We start from the raw sequence: 23,091 nt of genomic DNA, 5'->3' as shown, positions 1-23,091 counted from the left end.
CCTCAATGTACTTAAAACGCAGGTTTTTAAAAGTTGCTTTTTTTTAAAGACCACTATTTGGGGATACAGTTGATAAAATATTGCTTTCCCCCCCAAATGTATCTCTAAAGAAAAGAATATGTCCACAAAAATAATTTTGAATTTTTTAATGCACAAAAAGAACATCCCAGAAACAGAACAAGTATTGATTTATTAACGATGAAGCACTATATAAAGAAGCCCCCTCCCCACTTAGTAAATAGGAATATAGTTTAAATAGATGTGAAAGGAAGTGAACACTTTAGGATTAAATGCAAACCCTAAAGTTGTATACAACATTCATATATGGCTTATCTCATAGCAATATTATTTTCATAATGATGTACATGACATTTATACTTATTGGTAAGATGCTTTTGACTCAAAAGTTAAACAAAAATGCAAAGAGGTAGTTTAGCCAATGCAAGGTGAGAAAAAAGGCTTTTACCTTGCTTTGTTTTTTCCCCTCAAAAAATCTTCAACCATTCCTTTTGGTTCTAATTTTCTTCTGGATCATCCAAGAAAATAATAATGCTTCTGGAAGAAGCATCATTATCAAAACCCTCTAAGAACTGATACCCCCTAGTGGACAATGGTGTTTTTGAAAACAACTACTCTGAAAGTCACCTGGGAAGTCTCCACAGGGTTCCTCTCTCAGTCTTGAATCAGAAATTCTGGTTCAAGGGGGCCCTGTTAAGATCTGACCAGTAATTGTAGGAATTCCTCGTGTTTTCTCCTCCAATTCTATGCATGGTCTCATGAGGTGGTCATTTCAGCACTGACCCAAGAATATTGGTAGGTGCTCTGTCATTGCAAGTCAGGAACTGCTTTAAATAAAAACTATACATATTGAAGTTTGAAAGTAAAAATTTGAAAAATTCTCTAGCTGGCCTGTGAAACTGCATGAGTAGTAGTATAAGTAACTGCATGTAATTGCTCATGCAGTTGTGTTTCATAAAGTCATCACATCTTAGACTCAAAGGCAGTTTTTGGCTTCTGACCTCCAGATGCCTCATGCGTTAGCTATGGTGAGGAGTGGGGAAGGTCTATTGATATTCAAATTCTTTGACAGGAGTCATTTGATCCTATGTACAAACTAGCTTATCCTATCTTTACAATAAGAAATAAGCCCACAAAGAGAAGTTTCAAGGGGCAGCAAAACACTCATCAATTCGCAAAACTAGAACAGTCATTTATGGGACAATGGTTAGAAACCACTAGAAACGGGAGACATAACATTAATTGGATATGACTTGTGACACAGAAAAAAAGCATAAATATACAGTAAATAAGAGGTTTATATGCAGCCCCAGCAGGATATGTACACATCCGAGCTGCTGTGAAACTGGGCAGGAATTCCTGCTGCTAAGAGCAGTCTCCGGACACAACAGTTGGAAGGTAACAGATGCTGAGAACAATGTGTGGTAACACTAGGCAGATATCCACATACACTGATGCTTGAAAATGCACAACGTGGGAAAAACACAGGTCACAAATGAAACAGCACTTTGCCAGCCAAGGGTCGTCATTCCATAAATATGCACAAGTCAGTTCTCCAGTCGAGGGGGTGGGGGTTCTGCAGTCTTGCAACTCCGGGCAGGCAGCCTCTCCGCCTCGGGGCACACAGGGAACCCAGTCACACGCTCTACAACTCACTCCTGCTGCCTTGGCTGCAGGTCACAATCGCCCACCTTCACAGTCTCCCGATGCAAATCAAAGCATAAATAACATAGAGCCCACGCTTGCGGGTCCTCCTTTCCCAAGGTTACTGGGAACAGGTACTGGTCAGAGCAGCACAAATGCCGCCACCACATCCAGGAGTGGAGAGTAGCTGTGTGCACTTTTGCAAAAAAACACCACCCCCTGCCCTCCACCCAAAACAAAGCAAAACCTCCACCCTCCGTGTCTTTTATTTTACTGGTTAGCTCTGTCTGTAGCTAGGAAGACGCTGTGTTGCTCCTGGGCTCTTTCTATCAGCTTCCTCTTCTTTTTCTTGTTCTTTTTCTCCTTTGCTTTTGGAGTTCTCTTCCCTACAATAACCGGAAGAGAAAGAAATGAAGACATGTCAGAAAAGGCTCTTGCTCTTGGAAAGAAAACACAAAACATTAAGAGTTTTACACAAAGCCCATCTGGAAAACATCACCTATGGAAAAAGCAGCCTCAAAGAGAAAATTGTTCACATTAATTTTGATGGAATAATAATAATTTACTAAATTGGATATGCTGTCTCAGAGACTGATCTTCCCGTTACAGGGAACTGGCATATTTAAAAACCTCCCAGCGGCCTGATCAGTCTTGCAAATATCATTCTGCCACAAAAATTCCATTTATCCCCTCCTCCTTTTAACAATGCTGCCCTGTGCTAGACATCTTTACATCTTTCTACTGCTCCACATGTCAGTGGGTCAAAAGAAAATAAGCATTTATCTACAGTAAATATACCAGAAGTTTCAAACACCCCTCTCCCTGTCCCAAGGGAGAAAAAAATGTCTAGCTTTTAACATTATTCCCTCAGTGTTCTCCAAGGCCAATATTTGAAATGACATATGTGGAATACCTCTTTATTTTCTATAAAAATTCATGGGGACATCATTTATTATGTGGTTTATGGCTTTTTATATAAATCTTCCTAACCAAGGTATTCTTACTGAGAGCAAGAAAAATGCTTGTTTCTGAGGAACTAGTAGGGGTGTGTCTTACCACCAGAAAACAATCACACCCTGTTATTCCTGTTTCTCCTTTTCACCTTAGCCACTAGGAAGCCCAGACCACAGCTAAATAGTTGAGGTTTCCCTCCATCAGGAGTTTGGGGATGCAGTTTTCCCTTGGTCTTGACTTCTTCCACTTTGTGGTTACCATTTCCAGTCTTCATAAGGTCTCAACATTTCTTTGCAAGTATGTCTACATCGAACTGTGAGAAAAAAGAATACGGAACATAGATTTTGCTTTAGGTCCTTTGCCCTCTTTGAGTTCTAAGCACATAGGAATCATGGGACTTTGTGAACAGGAAGGAGCTTGAAAGTTCATCTGCATTTGTAATTTGGTACTGTACACCTTCAGTACAGGAACGTTCTTCTTCACAGAGTAAAAAGAATCCTCCTGTCAGCTCTTTTTCCCCTTCTACCTGTCCCTACTTCCAATTTTATCATGTAGTTGCACAAAACGTAAGCTTTCTCTTCCTGTGAGGTATAGCTATTTGGTACCACAGATAGAACATTCCATTCTAATCCATGATCTCCATCCTTCCTACATCTAAGAAATCCAATATTCCTGAGATCCTTTTATTACACAGACATAGCTGGTCAGCTTTTCAATCCAGAGAGTGGAGAAGGTGGCTGATGACACGACATGGAAAATAAACAGACCAGAGGTTAGGATGATAGATACGTGCTGTAGGAAACTAGAGTCATCCAAGATTAAAGGAGGTCATGGGACTTTTAAGTGAGGAAGGTGGTTCTCATTTCTCCTCTTTCTGATCAGAAATGGTCTGTTTTGTTTGAGAATGGAAAACAGTCTCACTCATGAGATGCTGGCACCTGGTAGGCACATAGTTGGTATTCAATAAGTACAACTTTGCTGAGTTAAACTTTTTATCACAAGAACAAAGATAGGATGCTATGGTAAAATAATAAGAATATAAGGGTACCCTCATATTAAATTATAAATGTCCTTGAAGTTAACTTCTGGTTCTCATTAAATTCTGGCATTAATGTTATAATGGCATTTTGCCATCTTTAAATGTAGTTAATCCTACCCAGTGAAACTTTAGTGGAAGCCTTCATTAATCAAAGAAACTGTAAAGTTACAACTATTTAGTAACACTGTGTCTAATGATGAGACACACCTAATGAGGGCAGAGAAATACTTAACATAAAATAGCATATTTTAAAAGAAGCTCCACTTATAAAGTTTAATGAAGGTTGTCTTAGTTCTATGTTCTCTCTAAAAAAAAAATCTTTTGTTAAAAAAATTCACTGCTGACTACCATTTAAAAATTCAGTCCATTTCTGTTTCATTTATTTAAAGGCTGGAATTTCTTTTAGAATCAAAACAAAATTAAATGAAAAAATATTTATGCAAACATTCCTAGATTTTAATATTTGTTAAGATATATGCTGAATATACATTATTTAAAGAAAACGTCACAATCATTTCAATTCTTCATATAAATTATGTAGTTGAATGTTAAATGTCCCCTACTTTCACTAACAGCAAATCCATGCTTAATGACTGAAAAGAGACGGTTACTTTCATATCACTTACCTAATGTATTATTGTGATGTAACTGTAAGTGCCAAGTGTTTTTGTGTTTGCTGGCTGATAGAACACTGTGGGGTAGGGAAGTTATTCAGTATTTGCATAAGGCAGTTCATATTGTGGCAGAAAATTCAGAAATGCTTCTGAAAACTTATTACCAGTGTGATAATCATACAATCATATAAAATAAGTTATATGGTACTGCTTCCAGCTAGAGATGTTTCGGGAGATTTTATTGCAACCCTAAAATTTGCCTTAGACCTCTCTCTTAAATGACATCTCTGTGCTATTGGTTCATTGCTGGGCTTTGCTTTTGGTCAGCCCTATTTCTCATGTAGGATATATTGCAAACACCAAAGGCTTAAAGCTGGTTAGCCAAGATTTGACCATGGACAGTCCTAAATGAACTGAAAATATTTTGTGGTCCATAGTAGGTTGTTTTGACTTTAAGCCAACTCTGAGTAATAAACTATTAAAATATAACCTACCATAAGGTATGGAAGGGGTCTTGCACACATTTTCTGAACTCTACTAAGATTTTCAGATATAAAGAATTGGGAAGATTAAACCTAATAAAATATATATATTTGAAGGTAAGTTATATTGGACATGTGAGCATGTTAATTCATTTCCACTTAAGTTCTCAACATCTGTGACTATGAAATTAGACCCAGAGAATAACTTCTGTACTTTCAGATTATTTCACATTATCAAGCACATTCACTCTGAGCATTTAAGAGCAAATATGATGCCAGTCACCCAAAGAGTAATTCAACTCATGAACCTAACTTTCTTAGTTCACAAGAGAAAATGTTCTGCCCAAGATGAGAAGAAAAGGTTTGAGTTTTATGAGGAGACTGTCAGCCTTCAGGTATGTTCAACTCCAGTGAAAAATTCTGCATATCCTAGGTACTTGAAAGTTGTCTTAAGTCACTATTAGAAGAATCTCTTCAAGATCAGGCAGAATTTGATCTACAGAGCAAATATTAATAGCCCTGTTATGTAAATGCAAGAAGATGACTGGCCCAGATATTAAAATTTTTAAGGAAAACATTGCATTTAATAGAGAAAGGCCCCTCTGGGAGGTAAGAAACCTGGTAGGTAGGCAGTCTTGTAACTGAGTTGTCTAGTAACACATTATGGCTGTGACTTTCAGTTTTGACATTTATAAAATAAAGATACTACAACCATCTTTCCCCTTGAAGCTTATGAGGCATTATGTAAAAAAGGTTGTGTTCCTAGGATGAAAAGATGTGTAAAATATCACGAGCGAGACATGATTATCATCAAAATGAACAAAGTTAGAAGGATGCTATCAAAGCTACACTAACCAACATAATGACATTGACTTGCACACATGTGGAAATGGTCCTACAGGATAACCTATCAACTCTTCTACAGAAAAAGATGAACAGTCCCTTATGGAAATACTCGTAACATCTAGCTTTAGATTGCTGCTATTAGAATCAGAAATAGGATAGATTATTTTGAACCAAGGTATCAGTCAGACTCACAAATTACATGAAGCTGTGAAAATACCGGCTCCACTGCCAGTCAAACATGAATTCCATTCTTTCATAAGCTCCTTCATTCAAGGAAGGTCTTCAAATGATTTTTCCTCTTACTATATTTAGAGTCTTTTCATCATTGGAACAATGGTTCTTGTACATACATCAGTAACATACTGTGGCTGTCTAGGGTTTACATTTTGATTACTAAGTGCTTTGAGAAAGATTTCCTTATGGTAAATACAATACAAAAAAAATTGAAAAATAAATTCAGTAGCTGTGACTATGGAAAAAGATAAAAGCTTCTCTCTGTAGACACACATGTACACACACAACAGGGCAAAGTAAGCCACATTATGCAAATGTAATTGACCATAATTACCATTGTTATAGCCACAACTATGATGAAGAGGCTAATCACCTGAAACCAGTACCAATTTTTACTAAATTTTAATGATAAGTCTGTGATGTTGACTGGAACCTGGGCTTCACTGTATTTATGAAATTCAGTATGGGGACTTGGGAGTCACCTCCAGTGCTCCTTCAAAGCAGCTGAAACTGAGGACTAGAAGTCTAACTACTCATTCAATGAATCTTAGACTTCAGATGGGGTGCTGGATGCATAACATAAGGTTGCTTCAACATCTAAAGCCACAAGGACTGAGATGTAGACAATAAACAGAAATTGGGTTATTTCTCTTTTTTTGTATGAGCAACTTCAGTTTGCCCAATAGCAAACTAAAGCAACTGAGATTTATTTATTCAAGAGTGATTGATAATTCTCTGGAAAAGTGCCAGCTGCTTCCTGAAATACTTTAAAAGCTAAAAATAAACACACAAAAGACAAATATAAGTCATAAAGGAAGTAAAATAGCTATTAAGTATATTTCAAGAATCAAATCTCATAATTAAAACCTCCAACTAGAATGAGTTGTCACTGCAAAAATTCTTAAAATATGTAAAAGCTAGCAAGACTGTGATAAGATAGGCATCAGGATGCATTATGAGAATATAAAATTGATACAGCCTTTTTGAAAAGCCATCTGGCAATGTATACAAAAGCATTAAAAATATTCTTAACTTTTGACTCAGATCTAGAAAACTAGCATAGGAAAGTGACCAAAAGTTGGACAGAGATTTACATGTAAGAGATGTTTACTATTATTCTAGAAAAATTGCAAATTACCTAAATGTCCTACTGTAATTTTTCATGACTTCTTTTTTTATGATTACAGAAATAATAGTTTGTTTTCAGCTATGAAGTTTTTTGTATTTTAAGGCCATGACAAATTTATTCCTAGGAGTACTACTATAACTTGTCCCTAAAACTTATCATAATGAGTATAACGAAAAGCCTGTCATTCAGAAGCATTCATACTGTGGTGGTAAGCATGTTCCTCAGTAGAGGCATCCGTCACAAAAGTATCTAAGCCGTGAAACCTTAAGAACTACTACCTAAATATTTTAGACATTAACCTCACAAAGCTTCTTTTATCTAGAAAGGAGTCCAAAGAGGCAAATATGATGAACATGACTGGGACCTACCCCTCTATATTCTACACAGCCCAAGATAAAAATCTTACCACTGTTCATAATGGTTCAGAACAACATATTGATGGTTATTTATTTACATCAGCTGGAAAGCTAGAGAGAGTGAGCTAGAATAGTGAGTCTATTTACTCCTTGATAACAGTAGTACAGAGTTCATTAATTGTATTTTTATCTGGTTTTTAAAAAATGCACTCCACTAAAAACATTTCACAGAGAGACGGTTGTCTTTTTAAAGGACTGGCAAATTGTTCAATAGCTGTTTGATGACTATGATCAAATTTTCTTTGAGAAAATTTTAGGGACAATCCAATAAACATCATGGTGTTGAAAAATAACAAGCCACCTAGTAAGGAAACTTTACTAGACATCTTGAATTTCAAGTCATAATTTCAAACTTCCAAGTAGTCACTTAATCTTTTCATCTTTATATATATATATATAAAAGAGCATGTGCTTTTAAAATATGCACACAATCTGGAGATAACTTACTAGTTAGCTTGTTCATATTACAAGGCCATTGGTGGAGAGTAACAACCATCCAAAGTAAAAAATAACCAAGAAAATGGGTTTCTCTGAACATATAACATGAAAATGATTCAGAATTCAGAATATGTACTACCTATGCAGAGTTATACTAACTTGTAAACACTAATTCAATAAACCAATTCTGTGTATTATCTGTAAAATTTTACTGTTCTTTGTTGCAAAAAGACAGTTACAAAATGGCTTCCTTTGTCTTTGAGGCCTCTCTACTCTTCTCAGAGACAATTTAGTAGGCATGAGGTCTGTTGCCTATTTTGCTGAAAGGGAAGTCCCATTTAGTTTAAAAATCTTATTTCATTGTTCAAACTGATGAGAGTAGAAGAGAAAAAGTAATCCTGAGGTTTACCTAAACCTTTATGAATTAAGTGTATTACCACTAAGATGTCCTGCATGTGGTATTTCAAAATTTCCTCAGTGAGTAGCTCTAGAAAAAATAATTGTTCTTCAGGTATAGGACACAACTTCTACTCCTGATAGAATATTCTATCAGGATATCACAACTATTCCTGAGTCCTTATCAACTCATGTGAAGCAATAGAGATTACAGAAAAGTAACTTGAATAATATCTGAGTTTGTTCTATACAATATTGATCACTCCAAGTTCTTTGATATCTGGTACCTCAAACAGAAAAGGAAAATCAATTTAGACAAAGTTCCATAGAGTTTAAGATGAGTGAGAATAAACAGAGAGGTGGCTTCAAAAATATCTCAGGTTGTTTTCATAACTACTTTAGATTCACTGTAAAGGACAAAGAGTTTCAGGGTAGAGAAGACTGAAATATCCTGTCCAAAATTTCATTTGTGTGAAAAAACAAATATATAACTCTACCACAAGGGGGCAATAATTCACTTTTACTGTAAGAATATCTCTGGTTTCAAATATATATATACAGGGGAGGTTTTAGGCTCTCACATCTTAAACACTTTCTTTTAACCCCAACTGAAGGTCTTTTTTTTTGGCTGGCAGTGGTAAGCTCTGTAATGGACTAAAGAGTACATAGCATGATCCGAATGCACGATGAGGAAAAATATAGTTATTACATTTCTATTAAAAAGATGTTTGAAGGTAAAGGAGGTGAAGAAGAAAGAAAACAATTAAGATGAAATCTGCTGAAATTATGCAAACATGGATTTAGGAGGAAAAAAGTATTATTCATAAACTCAGGTTTCCACTTTCTTACGAGGAAAGTTAACCTACCTGCAAACAGTGGGTCTTTTTCTCTTCACATCTCTTTATCTATGAGAATGGCATTGTAAATATGAAAATGATCTTCATTATCTTTTGGTCCAGGAAATGCACGGAGACTTAATATCAAGTACAAAAGCTGATCACTAGGTGATGATTCCTAACCAAGGCTTCTGCTGGTGTTGGCTTCCCAGCCTCAGTCAGTGGGCTGTGTTCAAAAGAGTGGAGAGACAGCAAGTATGCCTGACATCACTACCCTCTGCTCTAGTCCAGCTCTGCTAAATGCTTTAGAAATGAAGCAGGCCAGGCATACAAAACTCAAGTGACCCATCCAAGTTCCTACAGCTAATCAGCAGCAGAGCTGGATTTGGAACCAGCTTTCAGTATTTCTCTCTCAATTTTACAGCTTTAAAAGTCCCTGGATAAGGACACAGCAATAGTTACTTTTCAAAAGACAGAAAAGCATTAGACAACTAATATTGCTGTGACAGACTTCTAGGAGGAAAGTCCATGACCTCATCTTAACTGAAAACCCTTTATGAACTGGTAAGTACAGCGTACATGACAGCTTATCTGTAACTTAGACTTTCTGTAAATTTATACTGCATTGATTCATTGCTTATTCTTTTCCATACTTTTTATCAAGATGCAATCTATGAAATTTCTTGAGGGGGCAAGTGGATTGGTGAACATTCTGCTCTAGACTACGCATTTTAAGCACTTCATGCACAGTCTCATGTAACTGAACATCATCAAAAAATGTAAGAACCAAACCATTCTGCTGGGATGTCGTACAACCACGCACCCTGTTTACTCAAAATAAATAAAATTTGCAGAAAACCATCATGCTTATTTGCCACTCTTAAATTAAGTCAGAAAAACATCAAGTTCTGCAGAGAAAATGATACTGATTTTATTTGATTAGGAGTGATGGGATAAGCAGAGAAGAATTTCAAGTTGCTCCAAAGCTGACTTCATACTGTAACGGAAGGTACCTTTTAAGATAATTCTATTTGAATAAGATGATTTAATCCCTTCATCTTGATCTTCAATCAATAGCCATTAACTAAATGAAAAAAGAAGTCCAAGAAATGATATTTAGGACTATCATCATATGGCAAGCATTTATTTAATTTGGACTCCACATAATTTGGAACTTGAAGACATACCTACAAGTAAAAAGAACATAAGTACTGGCTTCTATATGGTAGCCACATCAGAGCGTGGGTTATCAGTCTAGCCTATGGCACACCTAGGTGTCAGGCCCTACATGAGGACAGTCAACACGGGGTGACATGAGGGGATGGGCGCTCCAGCCTCCATAAATGTGTCCCCTCCCCTGTGCCCTTGCAGTACTGTAAACCTCCCTTCCTAAAATATTGGCCACCTTTTGTTGTAATTTTATGTATGCTTGTATTTCATGGCTACTAATTTGTGAATAAGTACAAATAGCCAGAATTTAATGCCAATATGTGTCACAGAATACTGGTTAGAGACTTTCTAAAAATCAGATATTCACTCAAAGTGATCTCAACTGCTATGGTGAGTTAGAGCAAAGATTTTAACATTGAATATGGTCAGGAGCCAAAACCTGACGTCTCTGTCGCCCATCATCAAGTGAACTCTCTTGCTTTTCCTGGGCTCCACAGGGCTTTCGCCCTCAACTACAGTTTACACATGAGCTATGAAGAGACCTCTGGCCCTGAAAAAACTCCCATGACCTTTTAGCTCACCTCCCTCTTACAAAAGCCTCAATCTCTTTTGCCCGAATTGCATACTCCCAAGGGAAGAATTCAATGTGCCTTGCTCCCCGTTGAGCTAAAACACAGACAGAGTCATGGATGCCTGGCCAGTCCACGTCCAGCCTGGCAGGGGAGTCCCATGACACTGGATGGGGCGTCTAGGACACATGGTTAAGGACATGGGTTTGGGGGTCAGATAGTCATAGATTCAAACCAGAGCTCTGCCTCTCCAAAGCTAATGATCCACTTTTTCTAAGGCTTAGTTTTCTCTTTTCTAGACTGATAATATCAATGGTATCCACCTTGACATTGCTGTAGGGGTAAAGAAAATGTCAAGTTTCAGATACTCTACCTGGCACGTACATGCTAAATCACTTCTAGCACCAGATGAGGTGCCTCGCGTGTGTTTTCTAATCCTTATGACAGCCTGCGAGGTAAGCATTATTTTCATTTTGCCAATGAGGAAATAGGTTTAGAGAAGTTAAGTAAATAGCTCAGAATCACACGGCTCGGCAGTGAGTCAAACCAACATCTGGCAGATTCTAAAACCTGTACTCTTTCCACTATACTCTTTGGATCCCTTGTGCCCAGCAAAACGTCTTTGATCTCATAATCATTTAAATGGCTGCTGAACAAACAAATTAATCAGTAAATACTAGACCAAAGAAAGGCATCGACCTCCCCATCCAGTCCCCCGACACATCAGGGTGCTTGTGGGCTGTATTAGCTCCCCTGTGGACCTGGCCTACAATCTCCATTTCTCATATTAATTATTCTCTGGGGTTAAAGGCCTTCAAAGCCTCAGTTTCCTGGGGTCAAGCAACACATTTAGCATTTTGAACTCAGTATCAACAGTGCGCCTGTGGTAAAACTCAAGGGAAGATGACACAAGGATGTTTCTTTTTCAGCTGAGAGTTCCAAGAGCTAGATCATGGGCCAGAGACAGTAGAATCCTCCAAGGAGGTGGTCTGTTTTTTTTTTCTTAAATATAGGTTCCCTAGCCATACACTCACTTCTGAATGAAACTTTCAGGCGGGAAAATCCAGGATTTTTGGCTAAGCTTCAGACATGATTCAATGCAAAATCAAGATGCTATACGAGTCTAGAACATAAAGCTACGCTGAAAAGGGTGTGGGCAGTAGAGAGAAAGAGCTTTGGAGCAGCAGAGAGAAAGGGGAACTAGTGTGTGCATGCTCAATTGCTTCAGTCATGTCCGACTCTGCGACCCCATGGACTGTAGCCCACTAGGGTCCTCTGTTCATGGGATTCTCCAGGCAAGAATACTCGAGTGGGTTGCCCTTTCCTCCTGCAGGGGATCTTCCTGACCCAGAAATCAAACACCTATTCTCCAGGTGAATTCTTTACCACTGAGCAACCAGGAAAAGCCCAAGGAGTGCTAAACATCCCTTTAAAATAAATGGCATCCTCCTTCCAACTCAGCTGAGAGGTCACTTCCAAATTATGAAATGAAGCAAACCTCTTTGTGCCTGGACTCCCCTTCCAAGGTTCTGCTTCTGGTGATGCTCAAAGAAAGCAGCAGAGATCAAGCTACCAATGTTGGAAGGCATGTGCACACCTTATCTTTTCATTCAAGCTGGGTTATTCATGCTGTAGGTCACTCAGGTTACAGCAGGTTCATTTCTCCAGTGATTATATCCCACAAACTTGCTTCACCCTATAGACTCTATCAATTCACTCAATATATTTTGTTTTGAAAGACAATCTATTTGGTTTGCCAAAATTCTAGAGTTGGACAAAAAAAGAAAAAATATATAGCTGAAAAAAATTAAACTTATTATCAACTTTGGAGCTTCTACCTTACTTGGGTACAGATTTGGCACTTTAAACATTGGAAAAACAAGAGAAGTACTCCCTCATACCTGGTGACGCAAATACCAGGGGTATTAAAATGTTATTGGCTGTATCACAGAAAGGAGGAGACATATTACAAATCTTTTTCCTTCTTTCAGAAAGATACTATGAGTTTCCTTCATGTTATTAAATCATCACCACGATGCTGTTAGCTGTGTGCCAGGACTAAGTGTTTTATATACGTTATCTCATTTCATACTAAAAATATTCCTATGAAATAGATATTCTCTTTGGTCCGACTTTGCAGAAGATCCAGAAGGTCAGAGAGGTAAGATGACCTCAGGTGACACAGCCAGTAAGTAGGAGAGTTTGGATTTGAACTCAGTCTGGTCCCAAAGCTTACCCTCTTATTATCCATTATGCTATACTTTCTCTCATCACCTCTGTGGTGTAATAACTGTGATCTCCTTAGAGGGAAGCAAGTAAGATGGAGTCACTATTACACTCCTCCCTTTAATCATAAAGTCCCACAAATCCTATGATTAGGTCATTCGATTAAACAGTTGAACCATTAAGTTCCTAAAATGGGGGCTGGGACTATCATTGGTTTGTTATAAGACCAAGACGATCAAGGGCATATTTTCTTTGTTATTCTTACAAAATAAGCAAAGTAAACAAACACTTGCCAAAATAAATAGTCTCTACAAGTAAAGATCAGACAAATGTTTTGGTCACTGTGAATCTGTGTCAACCACCAGAGTAGCAGCAATGGATTTCAATTAGAAGAAAAATACTTCTCAAGGTACTCTAAATAACATTTCACACAATTAATGATGATTAATTAAATCTAAAGAGCATGTTCCACACAATTAATGATGATTAAAGACATCACATTTCTAAGGTTGTAAAAAGTCTGCAATACTTGCTGGGTTATCTTGAATCCTAGTATCTTTGTGATTCAGTTCAGTTCAGTCATTCAGTCGTGTCTGACTCTCTGCGACCCCATGAATCGCAGCACACCAGGCCTCCCTGTCCATCACCAACTCCCGGAGTTCACCCAAACTCATGTCCATCGAGTGGGTAATGCCATCCAGCCATCTCATCCTCTGTCGTCCACTTCTCCTCCTGCCCCCAATCCCTCCCAGCATCAGAGTCTTTTCCAATGAGTCAACTAATCGCATGAGGTGGCCAAAGTATAGGAGTTTTGGTTTTAGCATCAGTTCCTCAAATGAACACCCAGGACTGATCTCCTTTAGAATGGGCTGGTTGGATCTCCTTGCAGTCCAAGGGACTCTCAACAGTCTTCTCCAACACCACAGTTCAAAAGCATCAATTCTTCAGCACTCAGCTTTCCTCACAGTCCAACTCTCACATCCATACGTGACCACTGGAAAAACCTTAGCCTTGACTAGACGGACCTTTGTTGGCAAAGTAATGTCTCTGCTTTTGCATATACTATCTAGGTTGGTCATAACTTTCCTTCCAAGGAGTAAGCGTCTTTTAGTTTCATGGCTGTAATCACCATTGGCAGTGATTTTGGAGCACCAAAAAATAAAGTCTGGCACTGTTTCCACTGTTTCCCAATCTATTTCCCATGAAGTAATGGGACCAGATGCCATGATCTTCATTTTCTGAATGTTGAGCTTTAAGCCAACTTTTTCACTCTCCTCTTTCACTTTCATCAAGAGGCTTTTTAGTTCCTCTTCACTTTCTGCCATAAGGGTGGTGTCATCTGCATATCTGAGGTTATTGAGATTTCCCCTGTCAATCTTGATTCCAGCTTGTGCTTCTTCCAGCCCAGTGTTTCTCATGATGTACTCTGCATATAAGTTAAATAAGCACAGTGTCAATATACAGCCTTGATGTACTCCTTTTCCTATTTGGAACCAATCTGTTGGTCCATGTCTAGTTCTAACTGTTGCTTCCTGACCTGCATATAGGTTTCTCAAGAGGCAGGTCAGGTGGTCTGGTATTCCCATCTCTCTCAGAATTTTCCACTTTGTTGTGATCCACACAGTCAAAAGCTTTGGCATAGTCAATAAAGCAGAAATAGATGTTTTTCTGGAACTCTCTTGCTTTTCCAATGATCCAGCAGATGTTGGCAATTTGATCTCTGGTTCCTCTGCCTTTTCTAAAACCAGCTTGAACATCTGGAAGTTCACAGTTCACGTATTGCTGAAGCCTGCTTGGAGAATTTTGAGCATTATTTTACTAGCGTGTGAGATGAGTGCAATTGTGTGGTAGTTTGAGCATTCTTTGGCATTGCCTTTTTTGGGGATTGGAATGAAAACTGACCTTTTCCAGTCCTGTGGCCACTGCTGAGTTTTCCAAATTCGCTGGCATATTGAGTGGAGCACGTTCACAGCATCATCTTTCAGGATTTGAAATAGTTCAACTGGAATTCCATCACCTTCACTAGCTTTGTTCATAGTGATGCTTTCTAAGGCCCACTTGACTTCACATTCCAGGATGTCTGGCTCTAGGTGAGTGATCACACCATCGTGATTATCTAGGTCATGAAGATCTTTTTTGTACAGGTCTCCTGTGTATTCTTGCCACCTCTTCTTAATATCTTCTGCTTCTGTTAGGTCCAGACCATTTCTGTCCTTTATTGTGCCCATCTTTGTATGAAATATTCCCTTGGTATCTCTAATTTGATTGAGTTAAGTTCAGTCGCTCTGACTGTTTGTGACCCCATGAATCGCAGCACGCCAGGCCTCCCTGTCCATCACCAACTCCCGGAATTCACTCAGACTCACGTCCATCGAGTCAGTGATGCCATCCAGCCATCTCATCCTCAGTCATCCCCTTCTCCTCCTGCCCACAATCCCTCCCAGCATCAGAGTCTTTTCCAACTCTTTGCCAGATGTGGCCTAAGTACTGGAGTTTCAGCTTTAGTATCATTCCTTCCAAAGAAATCCCAGGGCTGATCTCCTTCAGAATGGACTGGTTGGATCTCCTTGTAGTCCAAAGGACTCTCAAGAGTTTTCTCCAACACCACAGTTAGAAAGCATCAATTCTTCAGCACTCAGCTTTCTTCACAATCCAACTCTCACATCCATACATGACCATTGGAAAAACCATAGCCTTGACTAGATGGACCTTTGTTGGCAAAGTAATGTCTCTGCTTTTCAATATGCTATCTAGGTTGGTCATAACTTTTCTTCCAAGGAGTAAGCCTCTTTTAATTTCATGGCTGCAGTCACCATCTGCAGTGATTTTGATTACCAGTTATCAAAAGAGCAGAACATAGCTAATTATATTTTCCACAAGTATCTTACTGTTTAATAGAATGAGTTTACTTCCCCACAACTGAAAATGGCATTTCACTCTCCAGAAAGTATACTTAGACTGTTAAATATATATAAGCTAAAATCAAAATAAACTACTTCACATACACACACATATACACATAAATATCTGTAGTATTTCCCAAGTGCTGCTTATGTTCATGTTTGTATCACTATGTTCTAATCAGTTTTATTTGACTTATGTGTTAAATAAAAACATGAGAAATGAAAAGTTTATGTATAACATGAAAAAATTTAATGTAAATGATTTAAAATAAATCATCACTGAACCAGATATATCCAAGAGGAGACTTGCATTCCAAACTACTATAATTTCAGTAAAGACATCACCTGAAATTTGATAAAAACTACATTTCAAAGTCCTGTGTTGAAACTTGACCTAAAGCTTCAATATGAAAATGGTTATTTTAAAAAGGACTTTTGAGAAATACTACAGAGAATCAAAAAAGATGTCAATGGTCATAGGATATGTTAACAATTATCTTTTAAAATAGAACTGCTCTCAACCTTTCTACATTGTTGCTAATCAAAAATAGATATTAATACAATTATAGCTACAGAGCTATCATACAACCATGTGAAGTGAAAGTCACTCAGTCATGTCTGACCCTTTGTGACCCCTTGGACTATACTAGTCCATAAAATTCTCCAGGCCAGAATACTGGAGTGTGTAGACTTTACCTTCTCCCAGGGGATCTTCCCAACCCAGGGATCAAACCCAGGTCTCCCTCATTGCAGGCAGATTCTTTAACAACTGAGCCACAAGGGAAGCCCAAGAATACTGGAGTGGGTAGCCTATCCCCTCTCGAGGGTATCTTCCTGACCCAGGAATTGAACCGGGGTCTCCTGCATTGCAGGCAGATTCTTTACCAACTGAGCTATCAGGGAATACAAACAAAATAATTTCTTTATCTCTTGAAGTTAGAGAGAAAGTTACTGAGAACAGATGTGAAAAGCTTTCTGCTTTACCACTTTTCAAAAATTAGGTTACCATTTTTCAAAAATTAAGTTACCATTTTTCTGACAGTAGCTTAATTAGAACTCAGTTGGAAGACAAGGGATGAATTCAGAAAACTTCTGGAAATCACTTCCCATCAGTTTGATTCTAATACAAAACAGAAATAAATGTGTGGGTAATAAATGTAAGATCGTTACTTATACTTTGATCCTTTTTAGAAGTAATATTGAATTACCCTAATGTGTTTCCACTTGGTTACCTGATGAGAAGAGCTGACTCACTGGAAAAGACCCTGATGCTGGGAAAGATTGAAGGCAGGAGGAGAAGAGGATGACGGAGGATGAGATGGTTTGATGGCATCACCGACTCAATGGACATGAGTCTGAGTAAGTTCTGGGAGACCTTCAGGACAGGGAAGCCTGGCATGCTGGAATCCATGGGATTGTAAATATAGGACACCACTGAGCAACTGATGTGTTTCCAAGTCTTCTTGTAGAAGAATTTAAAATTCTACCAAATAATGCCATTGAAATATCTTAAATTCTGGTTCACTGAAAGTCTCAGTAGCAATGAGGTATGCAAACAAAATTACCAGGAACAATTTCTCTGAGGTGCATGTGTGTATTCCTAAGTGCATGTGTATCCAAAATATATGCTCCTCCATAGACTATCTAAGCATATTAGTTTAGAGGCCAGCTTACTTTCATGTATGTGTGTTCGTCTTACAGCATACAATTATATATTTTTGGATTATAACCAACAAATTACAAGTTTGTTTTAAAATAACACTAAAAAATTCTGGGGAATTTAAAAATTGTAAACTGAAGAAGGCTTGCAAAATTCCTATGGTAAACGTTTATGACTTGGAGTCATCAATAATCAATGCTATTTTTCTGGCTCTGACAAAGAACATTCTGCACTGAACAGCAAACTTTCTTTAAGGGGCTAGTTTTCATCCATAAAATACAGGAAAATGATTCCTATTAACTTAGGACAGAGCACAACTTAAGATTTCTCTTCCAGTTCCTGTGCTCATAAATAAAATATGGAAATAACCAAAAATATGGACAAGAGGAAGTTGTGTGGTGCCAGGGAAGAAGAGAGGGAGGAAGGAAAGAAAGGGAGAGGAAAATGATTGGTCATTATGGCTACCATTCAACTCAAATCCAAATTGGTCTAGGGGACCATTTTAGAAATATTTCCTCATTTAGAAATCAATCACTGATGTAACTCAAAGACAAGGAGACATTTTCATCATGATAGGATATGATTTTTGAAGCCTTACTAAACTACTACTTGTTAGAGCTTATCAGCTTATATAAAGATTGCTTTGTCATAGGTCCTATCCTAAGGATTTCCATTATAGAAACACCAATGAAACTAGATCATAAGGAGGTTCTGAACACATGATCTGCTAGGGAAGTGTGCAAGGAAGATGTTACAGAAACAAAATGGCAACATTTGGGTCATATGCATTTTGTTCTAAGCATTAAAGTAAAAAGGCATATGATGACTATAGTTACTAACACTGTAGTGTGTCTGTGTGCATAGTCATGTCTTACTCTTTGCAACCCTCTGGACTGTAGCCTGCCAGGCTCCTCTGTCCATTGGATTTTCCTGGCAAGAACACTGGAGTGGGTTGCTGTTTCCTCATCCAAGGGGATCTTCCCAATCCAGGGATCAAATCCATGTCTCCCATATCTCCTGCATTGCAGGCAGATTCTTTAATGCTGAACCACTGGGGAAAATTTGCTAAGAGTAGATTTCATGTGTTCTCATCCAACACACAGAACAGTAGGTATGTGAGAAGACATGTTAATTAGCTAAACTGTACTAATCATTTTGTATATGTAAATCAAATCATCATGTACACGCTGCTGCTGCTAAGTCGCTTCAGTCGTGTCCGACTCTGTGCGACCCCATAGACGGCAGCCCACCAGGCTCCCCTGCTAAAGATATACAATTCTTATTTAAAAACTAAGGAAAAGAAAATGGCCATTTGATTTGGTCCCTGGGACACCATCAATGACCTTTAAAGCAGGAGTTCAGAGATGCTGAATGCAGAAACCAGGCTGGCTGCATTAAGTCAGAAATGAGGGAGTCAAGCAGAGAACATAAAGGCTTCACTAGAAAGCACTGTTCCAAGAAAGAGATGGAAGGAGCAAGCAAGGGATTCTTCAGAATGGGGAAATCTGAGCTTATTGACACCTGAGGAAGAGAAGCAAACAGCACATTGGAGATGCTTTCTATGGCTATGATGTGTCTGGTCACATTCACACAATCAAAGGGGCTATAAAAAAGCAAAGAGAAGGGACTCTCTCCAGGCAAAACCGCATTAGCACCTTATCTGGTAATATTAGACTTAAGCAAAGGAAACTATTTAATTCCTGTGTAATTCGCTTTGTATCTGGAGTGCAGGGAAATCCAGAGACCATGGACATGTTTAATAGCTTTCTTTGGTTCCTGATCCCTTCCTCATACTGTCATTCTTAGATCTCTTTATAAGAGAAAGCCAAAAAATTAATGGTCTTTCCAGCAGGAAAAAATTGAATTAATGTATTCTCTGTGCCAAACTGTGATAATAAAAAGTAAATAAAAGAAAAAGAAAAGTAATATTTGAGCTTAAATCCTTTTCCAAATTCATTTCACGTAACTCCACAAATTGTGCATTACACAAGTTGAGTACACTGATGAAATACTGTGGCTTTTCCATTGAGTAATAAATACTCCCTAATGCCAGCAAAATTCTATTTTATAGGTAGAAATTAGATCAGTTCCCATTAAGGGTTATCTGAATGTATAATGTTATGTAGGTAAAGTGTTTTTTCCCTAAGTGTTACTCCATGGGAATTTTGTATACTATCAACTACAATGCACCAATAACATGTATACATTCAAAAATAAGTGCAGTAAGCATGACGTAGATTAAAAAATAATGGAGTATTTACATATATGTCTGGTTTAAGTGTAAAGTAATACAATCCTTCTGAAAGGAGACTTTCACCTGTTTTCTTCTAGCAATTTTACGTCTTCAGGTCCTACATTTTGATCTTTAATCCATTTTGAGTTCATTTCTGTTGATGTAAGCTAGGGGCCCAAATTCATTCTTTTGCATATGGATATGTAGATTTCCTACAGCCATTTCCTGAAGAGACTATCCTCCCCACATTGAGCATTCTTGGCTTCTCTGCCAAATATTAGTTGACCTGATGTGTTTGGGTTTACTTCTGTGTGTCTGCTCTTATGCCAGTACTAAACTGTTCTGATTGCTTTGTACCATAGTTTGAAATCAGGAAGTGTGATGCCTCCAGCTTTGTCTTTTCTCAAGATTGCTCTGGCTATTTGGGGTCTTCTATGGTTCCACATGAAAATTAGGATTGTGTTTTCTATTTCTGTGAAAAACAGTGATGGAATTTTGATAAGAGATTACTCTGAATCTATAGATGGCTTTGGGTAGTATCAATATTTTAACAATATTAACTCTTCTGATTCCTGAATATAGGATATCTTTCCATTTGTGTCTTCTTCAATGTCTTTCGTTACTGTAATTTTTGGTGTGTAGATCATTCACTCCCATGGTTAAATTTATTTCAACAGTATTCCCTTTTTTTTGATGCTATTGTAAATGGACTTGTTTTATTTCTTTTCCCAGTAGTTCATTCTTAGTGTACAGAAGGGTATGTTTGTATGTTGATTTTGTATCCTGAAAGTTTACTAAATTCATTTATAAGGTATAAAAAATTTTCAGTGGAGTTTTAAATTTTTTCTAGGAACAAGATCATACAGTCAGCAAATAGCCAGTTTTACTTCTTCCTTCCCAATTTGAATGCCTTTTATTTCTTTTCCTTGTCTAATAGATTGCTCTGGCTAGGAATTCCAGTAATATGTTGAACAGGGGTGGGGCAAGTAAGCACCCTCTCAACCGCATGGTCTTTGGTGATGCTCCAGGAAGAATATCTGCAGTGGCCACAAGGGCAGTTGGGGTTCTCAGAGGTGAGCCCCAGTTCAGAGGCTAGGGACCAAGGCAGGCAGCAGTAGTGGCTGGAGCCTGTTGTGAACACACACTCGGCTGTGGCAGGGGCCAGCTGCAAACACACACACAGTGGTGGGAGCCAGGGCAGGCGAGAGGGGCTGCAGCTACAGGTGCACCAGCAGCTGTGAGGATTCTGGCTGTCAGTGTGACTGTCCCAGCTGCTGACTCTGGTCTCTAGGGCACAGCAGTGGAGCCTGGTGTCAGGAGTCAGGCTGGTAGCATGTGACATACAGCTGGAGTGACTAGCTGCAGGTGCACAGTGGTACAGGCCAGTGATAGCAGACAGGGCTAGATCCGGATCCACAAGCAGCTGTAGGGGCTGTGCTATCCGCACACCCTCCTGTGACTGCATGGTCTCTCTGTGGGTGTGCACATAGCAGTAGAGGACAGTGATGGAGGCTGGGCCAGAGGTATGCAGCTGTGCAGCTGGAGGGGCTAGCTGCAGGTGAGTCCACCCAAGTGGTTCGGGCCAGTGACCAGGCCAGATCCAGGACCACAAGCAGCCTTGGAGGTCTTGGCTATCAGCGTGCACCTACATGGCTGTAAGACCTTGTCACAGGTGCACACATGGCCATGGAGGCCGATGATGGGCGTGAGACAAGCAGTGTGCAAGTGCACAGCAGGAGGGGCTAGCCTCTGGGTGCCCAGAGAGCACACAGAGCAGAGAGGTCAGCTGGGGGGCTCCAGGCTGGAGTCAGCCAGGCACACAGCCACAGAGGGTCCCCAGCTTTTGCTTGGGTGGGAGGGGCCAGGGGAGTGAGGAGGGACTCCGGTGGCTGGTGTCAGCAAACACGAATACTCTGGGGGTGAGAGCCCAGTGAAGTCAGTGGTGACTGTGTGGGCCCCTGGCTCTTCGGTAGCAAAAGCTGCTGTTCTCATCTGCAGGACAGGCCAGTGGGCACCGTGCTTTCTTCCTCTGTGGATCTGACACTGTAACACTGGCAGCCGTCTTTACGGGTCACGCCCCAGCTCTGCTGGTCTCTGGTAGGGGTGACTGAAGTGGGTCCTTCAAGTAATACCCCCGAAGGGCAGGGGAGCTGGTCACTCAGCCCACTCTTCCTCTCCCTGTGGGGGGAACTCTTTCCAGCTGGGGAGTCTCCTTTGGTGCCAAGAATGTGGCCTTGGGGGCCAGGATGATGAAGGCAGAAAAGAAACGTTCTTCCTTCCCTTTTTGTGGGGTTGTTCTCAAGTTGTTTTAGTCAACTGAGTTGCTGAAGTTTCTCTGATTCCAGAACTCTCCCAGCACTGTTTTAGTTTGTGGATAGCTCTCTACTTGATTGATTTTTGTGGAGGGATGGAGGCTGAAGATCTCCTACTCTGCCATCTTAGTGAAATCACTGATAACTCTCTACTTTATAAACAGAATGGTAGAGTGCAAGGATGACTTTATCATTGTTGTTTAAATTGTACATAGAGGTTACATGCACTTTTCAGTACGTATAGTATTTCTCTAAAAAAATACAAAATCACCATAAAATATCCCCCCAAAATAGAAAAACAACCCTCAGAGATAACTTGTTAACCAAAAGTGTATGTATCTATATATACATACACACACACATTCTGTAAACAAAAGTGTTACCATTCATAAATGCCAATCAACCACTTGGTTTCTTACAGTGTTTTGCAATGTTTTTTCAAGAAATGAATACACCGGCATTATATTTTATAATTGTCATACATTTAAGTATATCTCTGTCCTGTCACTACAGTAATCCTCACTATCTGAAGCTAATTCATTCCTGAAAAACAGGCTGGATGGCAAATTTTGGAATAGTGGAAGCCAGTCTTCCATTTTTGAAATGGAAAAAGTAATTTATTTCCAATTAACAAAAATATCCCAATTTCCCAGAATATCTCTAAAATCCTTGAAAATATCTATGTAACAATCCAGCCAAGGCTTTCTGAATCAAAAAATAAAATAAAATAAACAAGTCATTAGGTTATATAATAAAATTCAATAAACTCTTTAATGTGTTTGTGTTAACCAAGCAATGATGCTGTATAGTGCTGAGTTCAGTTGTTCAGTTCAGTTGCTCAGTCGTGTCCAACTCTTTGTGACCCCATGGACTGCAGCACACCAGGCTTCCCTGTCCATCACCAACTCCTTTACTCAAACTCATGTCTATCATGTATAGTGCTGAAAGCCTTCTATACTGGGAAATAAAGTG

The 23,091-nt window shown here is 39.0% G+C and overlaps 1 protein-coding gene across 3 annotated transcripts in view; it reads right to left on the bottom strand.

The window, feature by feature from the left end:
* Positions 1 to 1,602: 1,602 nt before the first annotated feature.
* The window catches only part of RSPO2 (R-spondin 2), a 168,843-nt gene continuing 147,354 nt past the window's right edge, over positions 1,603 to 23,091 (bottom strand). For all 3 annotated transcript variants that reach the window (XM_068983953.1, XM_068983952.1, XM_068983954.1), the window contains one exon: positions 1,603 to 2,048. In XM_068983953.1, coding sequence (XP_068840054.1) covers positions 1,933 to 2,048 — 116 coding nt within the window. In that variant the 3' untranslated portion in view covers positions 1,603 to 1,932. The remainder of the gene's footprint in view (positions 2,049 to 23,091) is intronic.

This window comes from Capricornis sumatraensis, chromosome 11, assembly GCF_032405125.1.
Source record: "Capricornis sumatraensis isolate serow.1 chromosome 11, serow.2, whole genome shotgun sequence".
Lineage (NCBI taxonomy): Eukaryota > Metazoa > Chordata > Mammalia > Artiodactyla > Bovidae > Capricornis > Capricornis sumatraensis.
This window is presented reverse-complemented; position numbering and strand designations above follow the sequence as displayed.